Source organism: Ricinus communis, chromosome 6 (assembly GCF_019578655.1).
Source record: "Ricinus communis isolate WT05 ecotype wild-type chromosome 6, ASM1957865v1, whole genome shotgun sequence".
In the NCBI taxonomy this organism is placed as follows: Eukaryota; Viridiplantae; Streptophyta; class Magnoliopsida; order Malpighiales; family Euphorbiaceae; genus Ricinus; species Ricinus communis.
The window spans coordinates 11875673-11888681 of record NC_063261.1 but is presented as its reverse complement, the minus strand read 5'-3'; the positions used below and the strand labels follow the sequence as shown (position 1 = coordinate 11888681).

The 13009-nt window shown below is 28.7% G+C and overlaps 1 protein-coding gene across 1 annotated transcript; it reads right to left on the bottom strand.

The window, feature by feature from the left end:
* Positions 1-474: 474 nt before the first annotated feature.
* Positions 475-1980, bottom strand: LOC8260772 (DNA damage-repair/toleration protein DRT100). The gene has a single exon (XM_002513135.4). It carries the CDS (start codon positions 1935-1937, stop codon positions 669-671), a length of 1269 nt encoding a protein of 422 aa, XP_002513181.1. The 5' UTR covers positions 1938-1980; the 3' UTR covers positions 475-668.
* Positions 1981-13009: the final 11029 nt, after the last annotated feature.

The window sequence follows — 13009 nt, the reverse complement described above, 5'->3', positions numbered from 1 at the left end:
ATTTTCAGATCCAATCAAGTGCCAACCTAATTACCCCAAAACATTCTGAATCTTATTATTTCTTACCCTGCCTCGACGCTAAGCAGGTATTGCGAAAATATGCATGTTCCACCCATATGCAAAAGCAAGTGCGAGGTACCGCACCAAAAGATTAAAGAAAAAAATAAATAAAATAAATAAAAATACATCTTTAATAATATTATATTCTTATAAGCAAAATTCTGAGTAGTCAGTAGAACATATCTAATATAAAAAAAACATCCCCTTTTTAATTGAGGTTTATTAATAAATAATGACATCTCTTGAGATTACTCGAACACTGCTTGCTTATGCAAAAGCATGTGCTATGTTTATCTTATCACTCACAATCCTCAGGATCTCTGTTTCTCTTCAGAGCTTAGTTTTTGCTGAGTTTTCCACGTGCACGCAACTGCCTTATCTTTGTCCCTTTCAACATTTTAATTACATAATTAATTAATTAATTAACACATAAGCTTTTTTTTTCTTAATATATTACATACGCATCACATTGCGTACACAATTTCAATCTCAAAATCTACAAATCCCACAATTCATTCACTTTTACATTGATTAATTAATAACACTTTAGAAACAACAACCCGGTATTTCGGGAAAAATATAACCCTTATCGGCCGATACAGCAGTTATTAACAAGTCCTTAATGGGTTTCCACAGAGACAATCATTGTTACTGAAGGATGATCCTTCAAGGCGATCAAACGGTGCTCCAATCGGAATGGGTCCGCACAGATGGTTATTACTCAAATCCAGATGCCCGATATACTTAGCCGACGATAAAGAACTGGGTATCGGACCCTTCAATTTGTTAAACGATAAATCAAGAGCCATAAAGTAAGATTTCGGCCCGAAAACATTCGGTATATTACCTTCAATGGAGTTTCGGCTCAGATTCAAGATACCCAAACCGTCACAACTCAACAAAGATGACGGTAATTCGCCCGAGATCATGTTACTATCCAAGTTAAGAGTAGATAAAACCGGCATGTTACCTAACCATGAAGGTAACCAACCCGAAATCCGGTTCATGGCCAAATCCAAATCAGCCAGGCGATACATGTTAGCAATAGAACTTGGTATTGACCCACTAATCTGGTTTCTACTCAACATAGCCCTACTCAGCATTTTCAAGCTACCAAAATCGGACGGTAACTCACCCGAAACTTGATTGTTCCTTAAATCCAAATGCTTGAGATTAGCCAACTTAGTTATAGAAGCTGGGATCTCTCCCCAGATCTCATTATCAGCTAGGTTCAACACAGTGAGTCTCTGAAGATTCCCGATATCCGTAGGAATCTTGCCGGAGATTTTATTCCCAACAAGATCAAGAATCCGAAGTGACCTCAGAGAAACTACACATTCCGGTATCTCACCCGATATATCTTTCCAATCAGCAATGGTCAAAGTAGTGAGGCTATCGAGCTTACAGATTGATGGGTTGATGAAACCAGACATGTACCCTGACCGGCCGGCTTTTTCGAAGATGGGGTCTTCAGATTCGCCACGAAGGTTGATGTCAGCGACTCGGCCGGTTGTGGGGTCGCAGCTGATGCCGTACCAGTTGGAGCAGCAGTTGGGGCCTGTCCATGTATTGAAGATGCCCAAGTATGGCTCTTTTAGAGACGACTTGAATGTTAATAATGCATTAAGATCTCCTTGAGGGCAAGAGATGACTGTGGAGACAATGTACAGAAGGAGAGCAGTGACTGATAAAAACAACACAGCCATAGCTTTCTCTCTTTTGCTCTTTCTTGTGCTATAAATGTATAGTTTGTATGATAATGTATATGTGCATACACACTTTGTTTCTCTCTCTAATGTGTTTGAGAGGACGATGAGTCTATTGCACTGAACTAAAAGGGCTGTTATATAACTCAGCTGGGGCTTGTTAACATACATAAGTTTGGACCCATCTACCCTTTTGCTTCTTTTTTTTTTTTCTTTCTTTCCAGAGATACAGACAAGAGATTAAATTTTTATACAATATATATATATATATATATATATATATATATATATATGTTTTATATTAAAAATTTATATATTTAATTATTTAAGTTTAATAATTATATGAATTGATTATATATTTCGAATTTGTATATAGATACGGATATATATTTAATTTAGATAAAAAAAATTTAAATTGTTATTCAAATTGAGATATGTGTCTAATCTTGTATTATGCTTTGCTAGGTGCATTATTTGTTTGTTTGATTAAGTATAGTAATTATTAACAATTAGGTGGACATGTGAATATGTTCTCCTATGATTTGCTTTGATTAGTATTTTACTGAAGTGGGTAGGTTCATTTGATTCTTTACTTAAGTGGATATGAATCATTTGTTTTTATATAGCAAGATAACTTTTTCTAAAGATTGCAGTCATAATATGAATAGTTTATTTTTACTGAATCGTTAAGATAGATTTAAATACTTAATATAATGTATGACAGTTGAGCCATGTTATATATGATATGATATTTTAAAAAGAACAACATGATTAGTTTTGGGTTAATTAGGTGCAAATTTCATATTCACATCCAAGTCAAATTTTGACATGATCTTGGGATAACTGGCCATTGGCATTAGGCAGTTTTTCTTGTTAAATTCGATTCTATGCTTCTTCTTTAGGTTTAAGATTTCTTTTTATAACTTTGATTATTAAGATTTATAGATTTCTTTTTCATAAAAAAATCATGAATACTCGATTTATTAAAAGATAAAAGTATTAATAATTAAAATAAAAATAAATGCAATGAAAAAGTAAAAAAATGAGATTTTTAATAGTAAAAAACTCATGTTTATATTTTTAATTGCATTCACAGAACTCTTATAATTTGTAATTCTATAACTATTGCATTTCATTTCATAGTTATTTTTAACTATAAATAGATTTTTAGTTTTTAGATAAGTTCAATTGTGTAAACATTAATAATTTTTTTAATATTAACATTTCAAATCCACTAAATTCTATACATATTTATGTATAGAAATATTGAAATTCTATAAAACATAATATAAAAATCTCAAAAAAAGGTACGAAGGACTCTATCCATATAAAAAATCCAAAATTTTAATAAAAAATAAATTGAAATATATAATTAATAAAAAGAATGATCACCACCGATGAAAATAATAATCTACGATCGGTAAAATGTAAGTTTCTTTAATAAAATTCAAGACAAAGGAAAAAGAAAGAGGAAAAAGATATCTAGAGTTTTATAAATAGAAATGTCAAATGAATATCTAAGTTTATCATTAACAAATTTATTTTATAATTAATTAATCAAATAATATGTTGTTAATTTTAATAATGATATCATTTAGTAATAGACAATTCATGAGCAATATAAATGAATTAAATTTGCTGGAATTAGCAAATATTGGGTAAAAATATCCCGCTGATACTAAGTTTTTATCCTTGTTTTCATTTGATACCAAACTTTTAATTTGTTTCTTTTTAGTACTCCTCCTATTATTTCTGTTACTTCTGCCAGTATCAATGAGGATTCCGGCAATTAATTGATGATGTGGTTGCCGGATTTATAGAAAACCACCCCCAACTTAACACATATTTTACTGATTCATTTATTTAATCCTAATCAGCAAATCACTTGTATTCCACCTCCAAATAAATAACCCTAAATCAAAAAAAATTTCAATTTTGAATCCTAGTTTTCATAATTGGGCTCGATTCACTCTCTAGTTCCCTTACTCTCATAATCGATTCTTAAGCTTCCTTGTACTTTACCTTGTCGAAAAAATGGAACAAAAAACAGCTGAAAGTGTGCTTAACCTGGAGGAATATACTTTTGGAGTTGAAGATTCTAACTGTGCATGTGGAAGGCTTGCAAAATTGTTCGTCTCTCGAACTGAGAGGAACTCCGGTCGCAAGTTTTGAGGATACTCATTTGTAGTAAGTATAAGAGTGCTTTTCTAGTTTACATTGCTATGGTTTTGGTTGTAATGAAGGATTGTTCTTGTACAGAGATCAAGCTGTGATTTTTGTAAGTGGCACTACGTATGGGTTAATGAGAGGACATTGGTGATGTTGCGAGAGTTAAGACATTTCAATGCTAATTTGGAGAGGTTTGAATCTGACATTACAAGTGAGGTGCTAAATGAGCACAAGAATGGAGTTAGTTTGCTAAATTCAAAGCTGAAGAAAATAAAAGAAGAAAAAGGAAGCATGAAGCGCAATAGAGACCTGTATAAGCTTATTTTTTATGTTATGGTTGGGATTCTGATTTATAAGATGTACTTTTGTTAGCTTAATTTGAAGATGTAATTTGGATAGATGGTCGGGTGTATTTTGAAAACAGAGGTAGTTAGGTGGTGGTGGGGTGTATATTTTAAAAACAATAATTTTTATGACTATTGTTACTTCTGTATTTTGATGATGATTGAATGAAATGTGGTTTTCTTCATAGATTCTTGTGGTTTTTGTTTTAGTATTATGATAAATAAGCATAGTAACTTGTTATATCAAGGTAGGAAATAGACAAATTGAGTGACAGCTTGTATGATCCCTTGAATTGCCCAAATGGGATCATCTCTGAATCTTTCAACAAAATGGTCAGCTATCCATTTAGCATTAACATGCCTATTGTATGCCTCTTTTGAACAGTTGTGAGTTAAACAAGCTGACTTGATTTGCACTATTTGTTTGTATGTGTTCATCAGGTAGCCCAAATGAAGAATTGACATCTTTTCTTGAACTTAGCCTTTCATTCTGCCTTATATTTGGTCCAAATATTACATAGTTTCTAGTTTTGATTGATGAGCTTTTAACTGCATCCTTGAATTGTTTGAAGGAACTGAATAACATTCCAATCTTGAAGCTAGAATTCGCCATGTCAGTCTCCTCATTAAACACAGGCCACCTGTGCTTCCTTGAATCTTATCACTATCTTCAATTGAAGAGCATGACAACAGCTCATCTGATGGAGCATATACTATCACATCTGAATCTGCACACAACTCCTCAACAGGTTGCCTAGCACTACCAGATCCAGATGGTCTGTCCCTCTCAAGCTCCTTATCAATTAACTTTTCAAACATGGCATTTCATCAACATCTTCATCCTTGAGGTCATAATCAGAGTCCAAAAACTCACGGTCATCTGAATTTGCATCACTATTCTCACTACTTTTATAGTAGTCATCATCAATATTTTGTTCATTCTGTGATTCCTTTCCTTCCATCTTAGACATATTTTTCACAGCCTTTTCACTAGCATGTAGTTTCCCAACGTCTTCTATTCCTTCAAATTTATCCCTACTAAAAATATGCATCATTTTACAATCCTCCACAGACATAGCCATTTTTAAAGCACCACTATGAGTTTTAAGGCTTCTCAATCCATCATTCATACTCTTCTTAGGATGCTTCCATATTTTCAAGTTTCATTCCTAGCTCTCTAGACATTGAGTCAATTTCTAACTTAGAGATCTTATCTAAACTGCAAAAATCATCAGCTCCCACATCCCATAGCTTAGGCTGACCTCTACCATCAACTCCATAATCATGCCAATACAAACTAAAATACTCAGAATTAGGCACTACAAAATATAATTACCTAAATTAATTAAACATGCATTAATTACTTTAACAAAAATAGTATTAATAAACATCATCAACATTCAATCGATAAAAGAGACTCCTTTATAGTAGCAAGTAATGAGAAAATCCTAACACAATATATGCTTATTTAGTATTTTCATGGTCAAATAACTTCCAAAGTAATACAACGTGCAATACGCTTACAAAGATACAAATTTAACACGAGAAAAGAACTTCAATTCTTTGAATTACCACAGAAGAACTTGAGGTACATTTACTTACAGTATTCTTGTGGTCTTCGCATTTCTCCCTTACTCGCCAATCAAGTGACATTGCTACCCAATTTCAAAATTTGCAGTTACAATTGTGTAAAGAAACTAGGAAGAGGATTTCGTCTAAGGTAAATAAAAGTTGTTACTCTTTCAGCTAAGGGTAAAAGACTCAATCGAGACAAATTGTTTAGCTAAAGGTAAAGATAAGTTTTAAATGTTTTAGGTAAAGGTAAGTATTAGATGTTTTAGGTTATTTATTTGCTAACTGGGAATAAATAAAGGAGTTAACAAAAAATGTATCAAGTGAGTGTTTTTATAAATCTAGCAGTCACATCATCAATTAACTGTTGGAATTCAGTCACATCATCAATTAACTGTTGGAATTCTCGTTGGTATTGGCGAAAGTAATAAAATTAATAAGAGAAATATCAAAAAAAAAAATTAAGATTTGATACCAAATGAAAATAAGAGGAACAATTTACCCGGCAAACATAATTTAGCATTGCAAAGCAACATCCTAATTCTAAAAATTTAAATTTTTATTCTTCTTATTCTTTTACTATATTTAGTTTCAATATAATTTACTGTATTTATTTTGGATTCAAATTTAAGATAAAATAAAAAAAAAAGTGAAAAGAATCAATGTCAGACTATAATTAAGTCCCTAAAGATTTTGTGCCAAAGACCCTTTTAGCTTATTGATCTAAAAATGATACAATTCACTCTACACTTTAGGATTTAAATCTGTCAGGGAAAACAATGTTGGGGGGACCTTCTACAACCTTTTCCCTGCTCATCACACACAGAAAAAGAGAAATTGGCCTTCTCTTCTTGTGGGTTTGCTATGCAAAAATAGGACACATGAATTGACAGCAAAGGGTTTCATTGAAAATTGACACCATCTAGCCACCAATAGCTTATTGGTGCAAGTTTTTATGATTTCAAAATTAAAATATCAGTCTTAATGATTGAAAAAATTTCCACTTTTTCAAAGTTGTTTTAAAGTTTCACCTTATGCTAAAGCCAAAAATAAATAAAAATTGCCAAATAAAACAAAAATATTATTGGACTAAAGAACCATTTTCACAGCATAATCAGTGTTAATTAGCTTTCCAAAGACTCAGAGATAACCCTAAGCATGCCCTAATAATGATTATGCCATGTTCAATTATGCTCCATGAAGATATAGAGAAGAAAACTTATCACCCTAATCATTTTGTCAGTAGCTACAGTATTGTTAAAAAAGAGATAACAACTTTCCTAGAGATTTAATTGGCCTTTGTGATGAATGATTTTAACCCATTTTATCTTTACTTAAAGCAATTGCTTTGAAGCATGCTTTTTTAAATACTGTCGGCAATAATAATTTTTTCCAAGAAATCAGTTGGGAATTTAAATTGTTTTCTCCTAATTTTTTGAAATAGTGCATCTTATAAATATAATATAGATTTAGAATAAAATAAAGAAATTAAAATTGTGAGTAATGTTGTCTTTATTGACTATTAATGATAAAATACACTCCTTAAAAATTGGTTTTATAAACTTAAACTTCAAACTGAAAAAGATATATTACTCTTTCCACCTTAAAAAGATAATTTATTTTTTAATTTGTATATAAATTAAGAAATATAGATTCTTTAATTAATACTAATTTTTATTATTATTATTTTTCTAAGATAGTTTTATTAAACTTTTACAAAAGTTACAATTTTATAACATAAAATAAAAAATCAATTGCATGTGAAAAATATCTACGTTAATTATTGAATGATACTAAGCTAACAATTAAGAAAGAAGATCGGATTATAATTTAGAACGAAAAGAAAAACTATCTTTTTAGAATAAAAAAATAAAGAAATATTAATTTCCTTAGAACATTTGCCAAGAAATTGTTATTAATGAGGACCTACTTCTATTGTATTTCACAAGATGCACCTTTCTCAAAATTGGAGAGGTTTCTTCAAAGCTCCATAAATGATATCCATGTTGATAACTCTTATACAGCTCATAGGGTCACAATATGTGAAATCTATTGAATGAAATAATTCCTCTTAGCTTCAACCCCACCACTAAATACTAGTTGAGGTCCATATCTACCATTTTTTTATTTTTTTATTTTGTTGGACTATTTTCATTTGGCTCTTTTTTAAATGAGCATCAAAATTTAAATCTTTTGCACCACTACCATACTATTATTATACTCATAATTTCATAATTATGTGTGAGTTTATTTCATCAAATGTTCAATGATAGTAGGTCCACAACCGCGCCATTTGAGGATATTTGTACACTTGGGTTCATTAAAAAAAAATAAAAACAATTCAAAGTGGGTAAAGAGGGATTTTTAAATGTGTGCTCCAAGAAACTGCTTGCAAATTAAAACAATTCTCATATATTAGACAAATTCAGAATCATTATTGAGAGAGTAAAGCTAGTTCATGAAATAATAATGTATGAAGAAAATCAGGTTGATCTTAGCAGGAATTTATGTGAGCAGGTTAAATGAGAGAGGTAGTTGGATCTTGCTAAATCCTGCCTCCCTTTTATTTGAACTTTGTTCCCTTCTTGCATTGTTTCTTTAGATGTGCTCGATTAAACTCTTCACCAAACTGTAGTTCTCAAAATTAATTATATTTTTTTACAGTGGATTCTTAATTCTCTGATCAGAATCTCTGAATGCCCCATTCTATATATGGGTTGGAGCACTTTTTACATGCCATAAATTTGAAAAGTAAAAATAAAAATTTATTGTTTCTATCATAAATAATATGATATGACTATTTTATATTATATAGCCATAGATAAAAATGGTGAAATGAGAGATTCTGAATTAAAAATGATCAATAGATAAACGAAAAATAGTGAAATGAGACATTCTGAATTAAAAATCTGATAGAAAATTATTTCTCCATTCTTTTTTCTTATAGATATTTCATTCATCTTTCTTTTCAATTTTTTTTCGTATTTTACTTTTATAATCTTTTTATCTCAATATGCCATTGTGATTCGTATACATATGACATTAAACCTCCGATAAATAAAAATTAAACAAAACTATATTTTAACTTATAATTATATGCATACATAATTATCAATTAGAAACTGCTAAATATCCTATCATTATTTGTCTCATTTTTTGCCCACCGGATGTGGCATCTAATAATAATTTTTACTAATATGTCTTTTAATCTCAAAACATTAAGAAGTAATTAAGTCGAGTAAATAAGAGTTGAAAATGTATTGTCAATTTGGTCTTATACTCACTCCAAGACATTATAAAGGGTATCCCTTAACAAAAAGATAGGATTGTGACCCACCATAAGTAAGTTGAAGGGGAGTCATGTGATAAAAAGCAAAAAAGAGAAGAAATATACGTAGACACAAAACCACTTTTTATCACAGGAACAGATAGTGAATATTATCAATCAGTCATAATCATATCTTTCTTATATCATAAATTCTTAGCATCTTTTTTATTTTATATACTAATTTATTAAAATTTTATGCATTTTCTTTTGGTTTTTAATGTGACCAAATTATTAAAAAAGAAAACTTATAATTTTGAAAGAGTTTTGTTTCTTTTTTAATGGTATCCGAAAAGGTTCTAAAAAGGGCCTTATTTGATTTTCATGAGAGGTTGCTGATAGAAAGAAACATTATGCAAGTTTTTGTTTTTCTTTGTATGTAATATTTAATTTAGTAAATTTGATAGATTTTTGTGTTGGTATAAATGTGATACTTTTTTAAAATGAAGCATTAGAGAGAACTTCAGAGGTCCACAATGTTGACATTGACAGAAAAACAATAAACAATATTTTCTCATACTTTTCCCTTCTTTAAAAAAAAGAAAAAGGAATTCTTTGTAACTAGATATTTTCTTATTATTTCTTTTTGAGATGTAAACATTTTCTTATCTTATTATCCACACATAAAATGGCGACATATTTTTGTACTAAAGTTAACAATTAATTTTTCCTGTCTAACATCTATAAAATATTAAAATCGATTCTTAAAATATTTTTAATATATGTCAATAATTTTGATTTATAGACATAATAATAATGTATAATCTTTTCTCTCAAAAAATAATATCTAATTTTTGTTTTTATTGTATTTTAAAAAATATATAGATATATTTAATAAATCTTTATTATAATTGGAGAAAATAAATTTTATATTTAGTTTTTATTGATATTGAAATCTGATTTTTTTTTAAAAAAGTAATATAACTTATATTTTCCGCAAAAACAGATTTCAAAAAAAGAAAACTAATAAAAGTAAAAACAATAATTCAAAATTTTAAAAAAGTAAGGTATCCACTAGCAATAGCACTTTTCATTTCCTTTATGTTTTCTTTTATAGGCATAAGTCTATAAAATAATCAAGTAGTTTGTGGTTTAGCCTAATTATTTTTCTGACCATTCATGATAAGCTGATGGGGAATGTTTTAGCAGTCATGTGATGTTCTTGATTCTTTCTGGAATATTGTTCTTAACTTTATCTAATTGCATTTTTAAGCTTTTTCTTTTTTTCTTTTTAGCTCTAAGTGCATATAAGAATTATTTTTTTCTATCATATAAACGTAATAATTCTGTTAAAATATTTGCTCTTGTTTTATCTGTGAAACTTTTTTCTCTTTTAAACTGAAACGATAATTAGTTATTAAACAAAAATATAAATAAATTTTTAAATTTTTAAGTAACGTCTAATTAAGCTTATAAATTTTAAATTTATATATATTTTTAAATTTATAAAATAAAATAGTTATATTTTTACCATTAATTTATTTTCTAAGTAATAATAAGAGTATATATCTTTTTATCAAAATGAAAGAGACAATACTATTTTATGATTTTATCCATAAAAATTTAGAATTAAAATTTTTTTACATATAAAAAAGTTAAAATAAATTAAAATAATTTTCTTTTAGTGCTTAAAAAATCATTCTAATTATCATATAACGAAATAGACAAGATTAACATATATAATTGGACTATTTTAAAATCTAAACATTTAGTTACATTTTAACTAAAAGTTATAGTGACTTATACTTTTTGCCTAATTAATATATCTTCAAATATTTAATAAAATTTTAGATTTCTAATGAAATAGTAAAAAAACTTCTTCAATTTTCCCTTACATAATTTCCTAGAAAAGAAAAAAAAAAAAGCAGTTGAGATGTTAGTGTAATTGTACTTTGGAGAAAAATCAGCAAAATAAAAATCATAATTTTGGTAATAAGTTAAAGGATGGTAATCAGCCACTTGGCAAAGATCAGAACCAGTGAATAGCCTAACTTAACGAGAGAGAGAGAGAGAGAGAGAGAGAGAGAGAGAGAGAGAGAACTTTGATGTTTAAGAAGAACATGGGGATGTGTTGTCTTCATTAGAACATTATTCAAAGGCTGTCATGTGATATGGTCAACCCTCCATACTATTTAATGGAGACAATTTACACAACTACTATATTTAAGAGAAGAGACAGCACCATGAGATTTTGCACTAATAACATCATATTTAGACTGTTATGTGTCGGTGCACATTTTGATTATTGTTTCTGAAAAAAATAATAAACAATTGGAGGTGTTGATGATTGCTATATATTATAAGTTTATTTATTTGGAGGCTTTCTTTTTTCAAATTTTAATTTTAAAGGCTAATGGACTTCGAATAGTTGCAACAGGATTTTGTTTCGGATAAAGGGTCAAATAACTTGCGTAGTTTAGGGTTGAATAAGTTTATTTTTATTTATTTTAATAAATAGGTTCATAATTTCTATTTAAAGATCAAATGGATTTAGATTCTTAAAGAATTATGAACGTATCAATCATATTTATTATTTAAATTAATTAAATAAAATAAAATTTAAACAAATATTAATTTTTAATTTTTAAAATAAACTTTAAATTTTTTAAATTTTATATATTAATTTTTTATATTTTATCAAAAAAATAAAAATTAATAACTATTATCTCTATTTCACTGGTGATTTTACCAAACCATTATCAACACCGCTGCCATTAATTTTAATAGTTTTAATCAAAATTTAGAATTATTTTAAAATTTAAATAGAAATTATAGATCTATTTTTTAAAAATAATTGAAATTAGACTTATTTAACCCTAAATTACTAATTTAGGAGAGATTTGATCCTTAGTCCATTTTGTTTCTATCATAATGTTATGGATTCTTTTTAAGAAAAAATATAAAAATATATGGATAATTTCTTTTGAAGGCATTTCTTTCTAAATCCATTTTATCATGTTAGTGGTTTTTTAAATCACAATTTAACAGTTAAATAATGAAGTTAAGAGTTATTAAGTTTTAAACCTATATTATTAGATATGAGTAACGCAATAATAATAATTCGTTAAGATAAAAATGATTGATTTATTACAAATTAAAATTTTTTAATAGTGAAATATTTTTTTATCGTAATTACATATTTTTTATTAAAAATATTTATTTTAAAAGTTAGTAAGAGTGAGAACACAATTGTTTCTTTATTTAAAAATTTGAAGGTTTTTACAATGGAGTTAATAATTGTGATTGGAATTAATATAGGGATACTAGTGATTTATGATATCTTTGCCTGGTTGTGAGTAAAGGTTGAAGTTTTTTGTACTAAAATTATCTGTTAATTTTTGAAGCTTCATTAAGGCTTCTCACAAACAACAAATCTTATTTAATTATCTATTTATTTGTTGAAAGCTATTGTGTTAAACTCAAAACTCAACAATTAAGTATCTCATTGTCCACAAGTAACTGAGGAGCTTGTAATCCTATACTTATGATGGCAGATGCAGTTTCTTTCTAATGTATTTCAATTAAGAGTGAATTTTGGGACCCTGGTCAAATTTGTTCACCTACACGAGCAAATTACGCAGGGTCAACATCTAAAGTCAGGAGGAGCTGCTGAAAACAGGAGGTCAGGGGCTAGCAACAATGAACTGAGTTGGCAGCTTCCTCTTTTTCCTTTTATCAATTTGAATTCAGATGCAGCAGTTGATATGGTAAAGAAGAAGGGAAGTATTGGACTGATAGCAAAGAATTGGTTGGGGCGAGATAGAGGATCTAAGAGCAGGATTTTTTAGTTTGTTGCTAGACCGGATCACTTGGAAGCTTTGGCCTTATGAGGA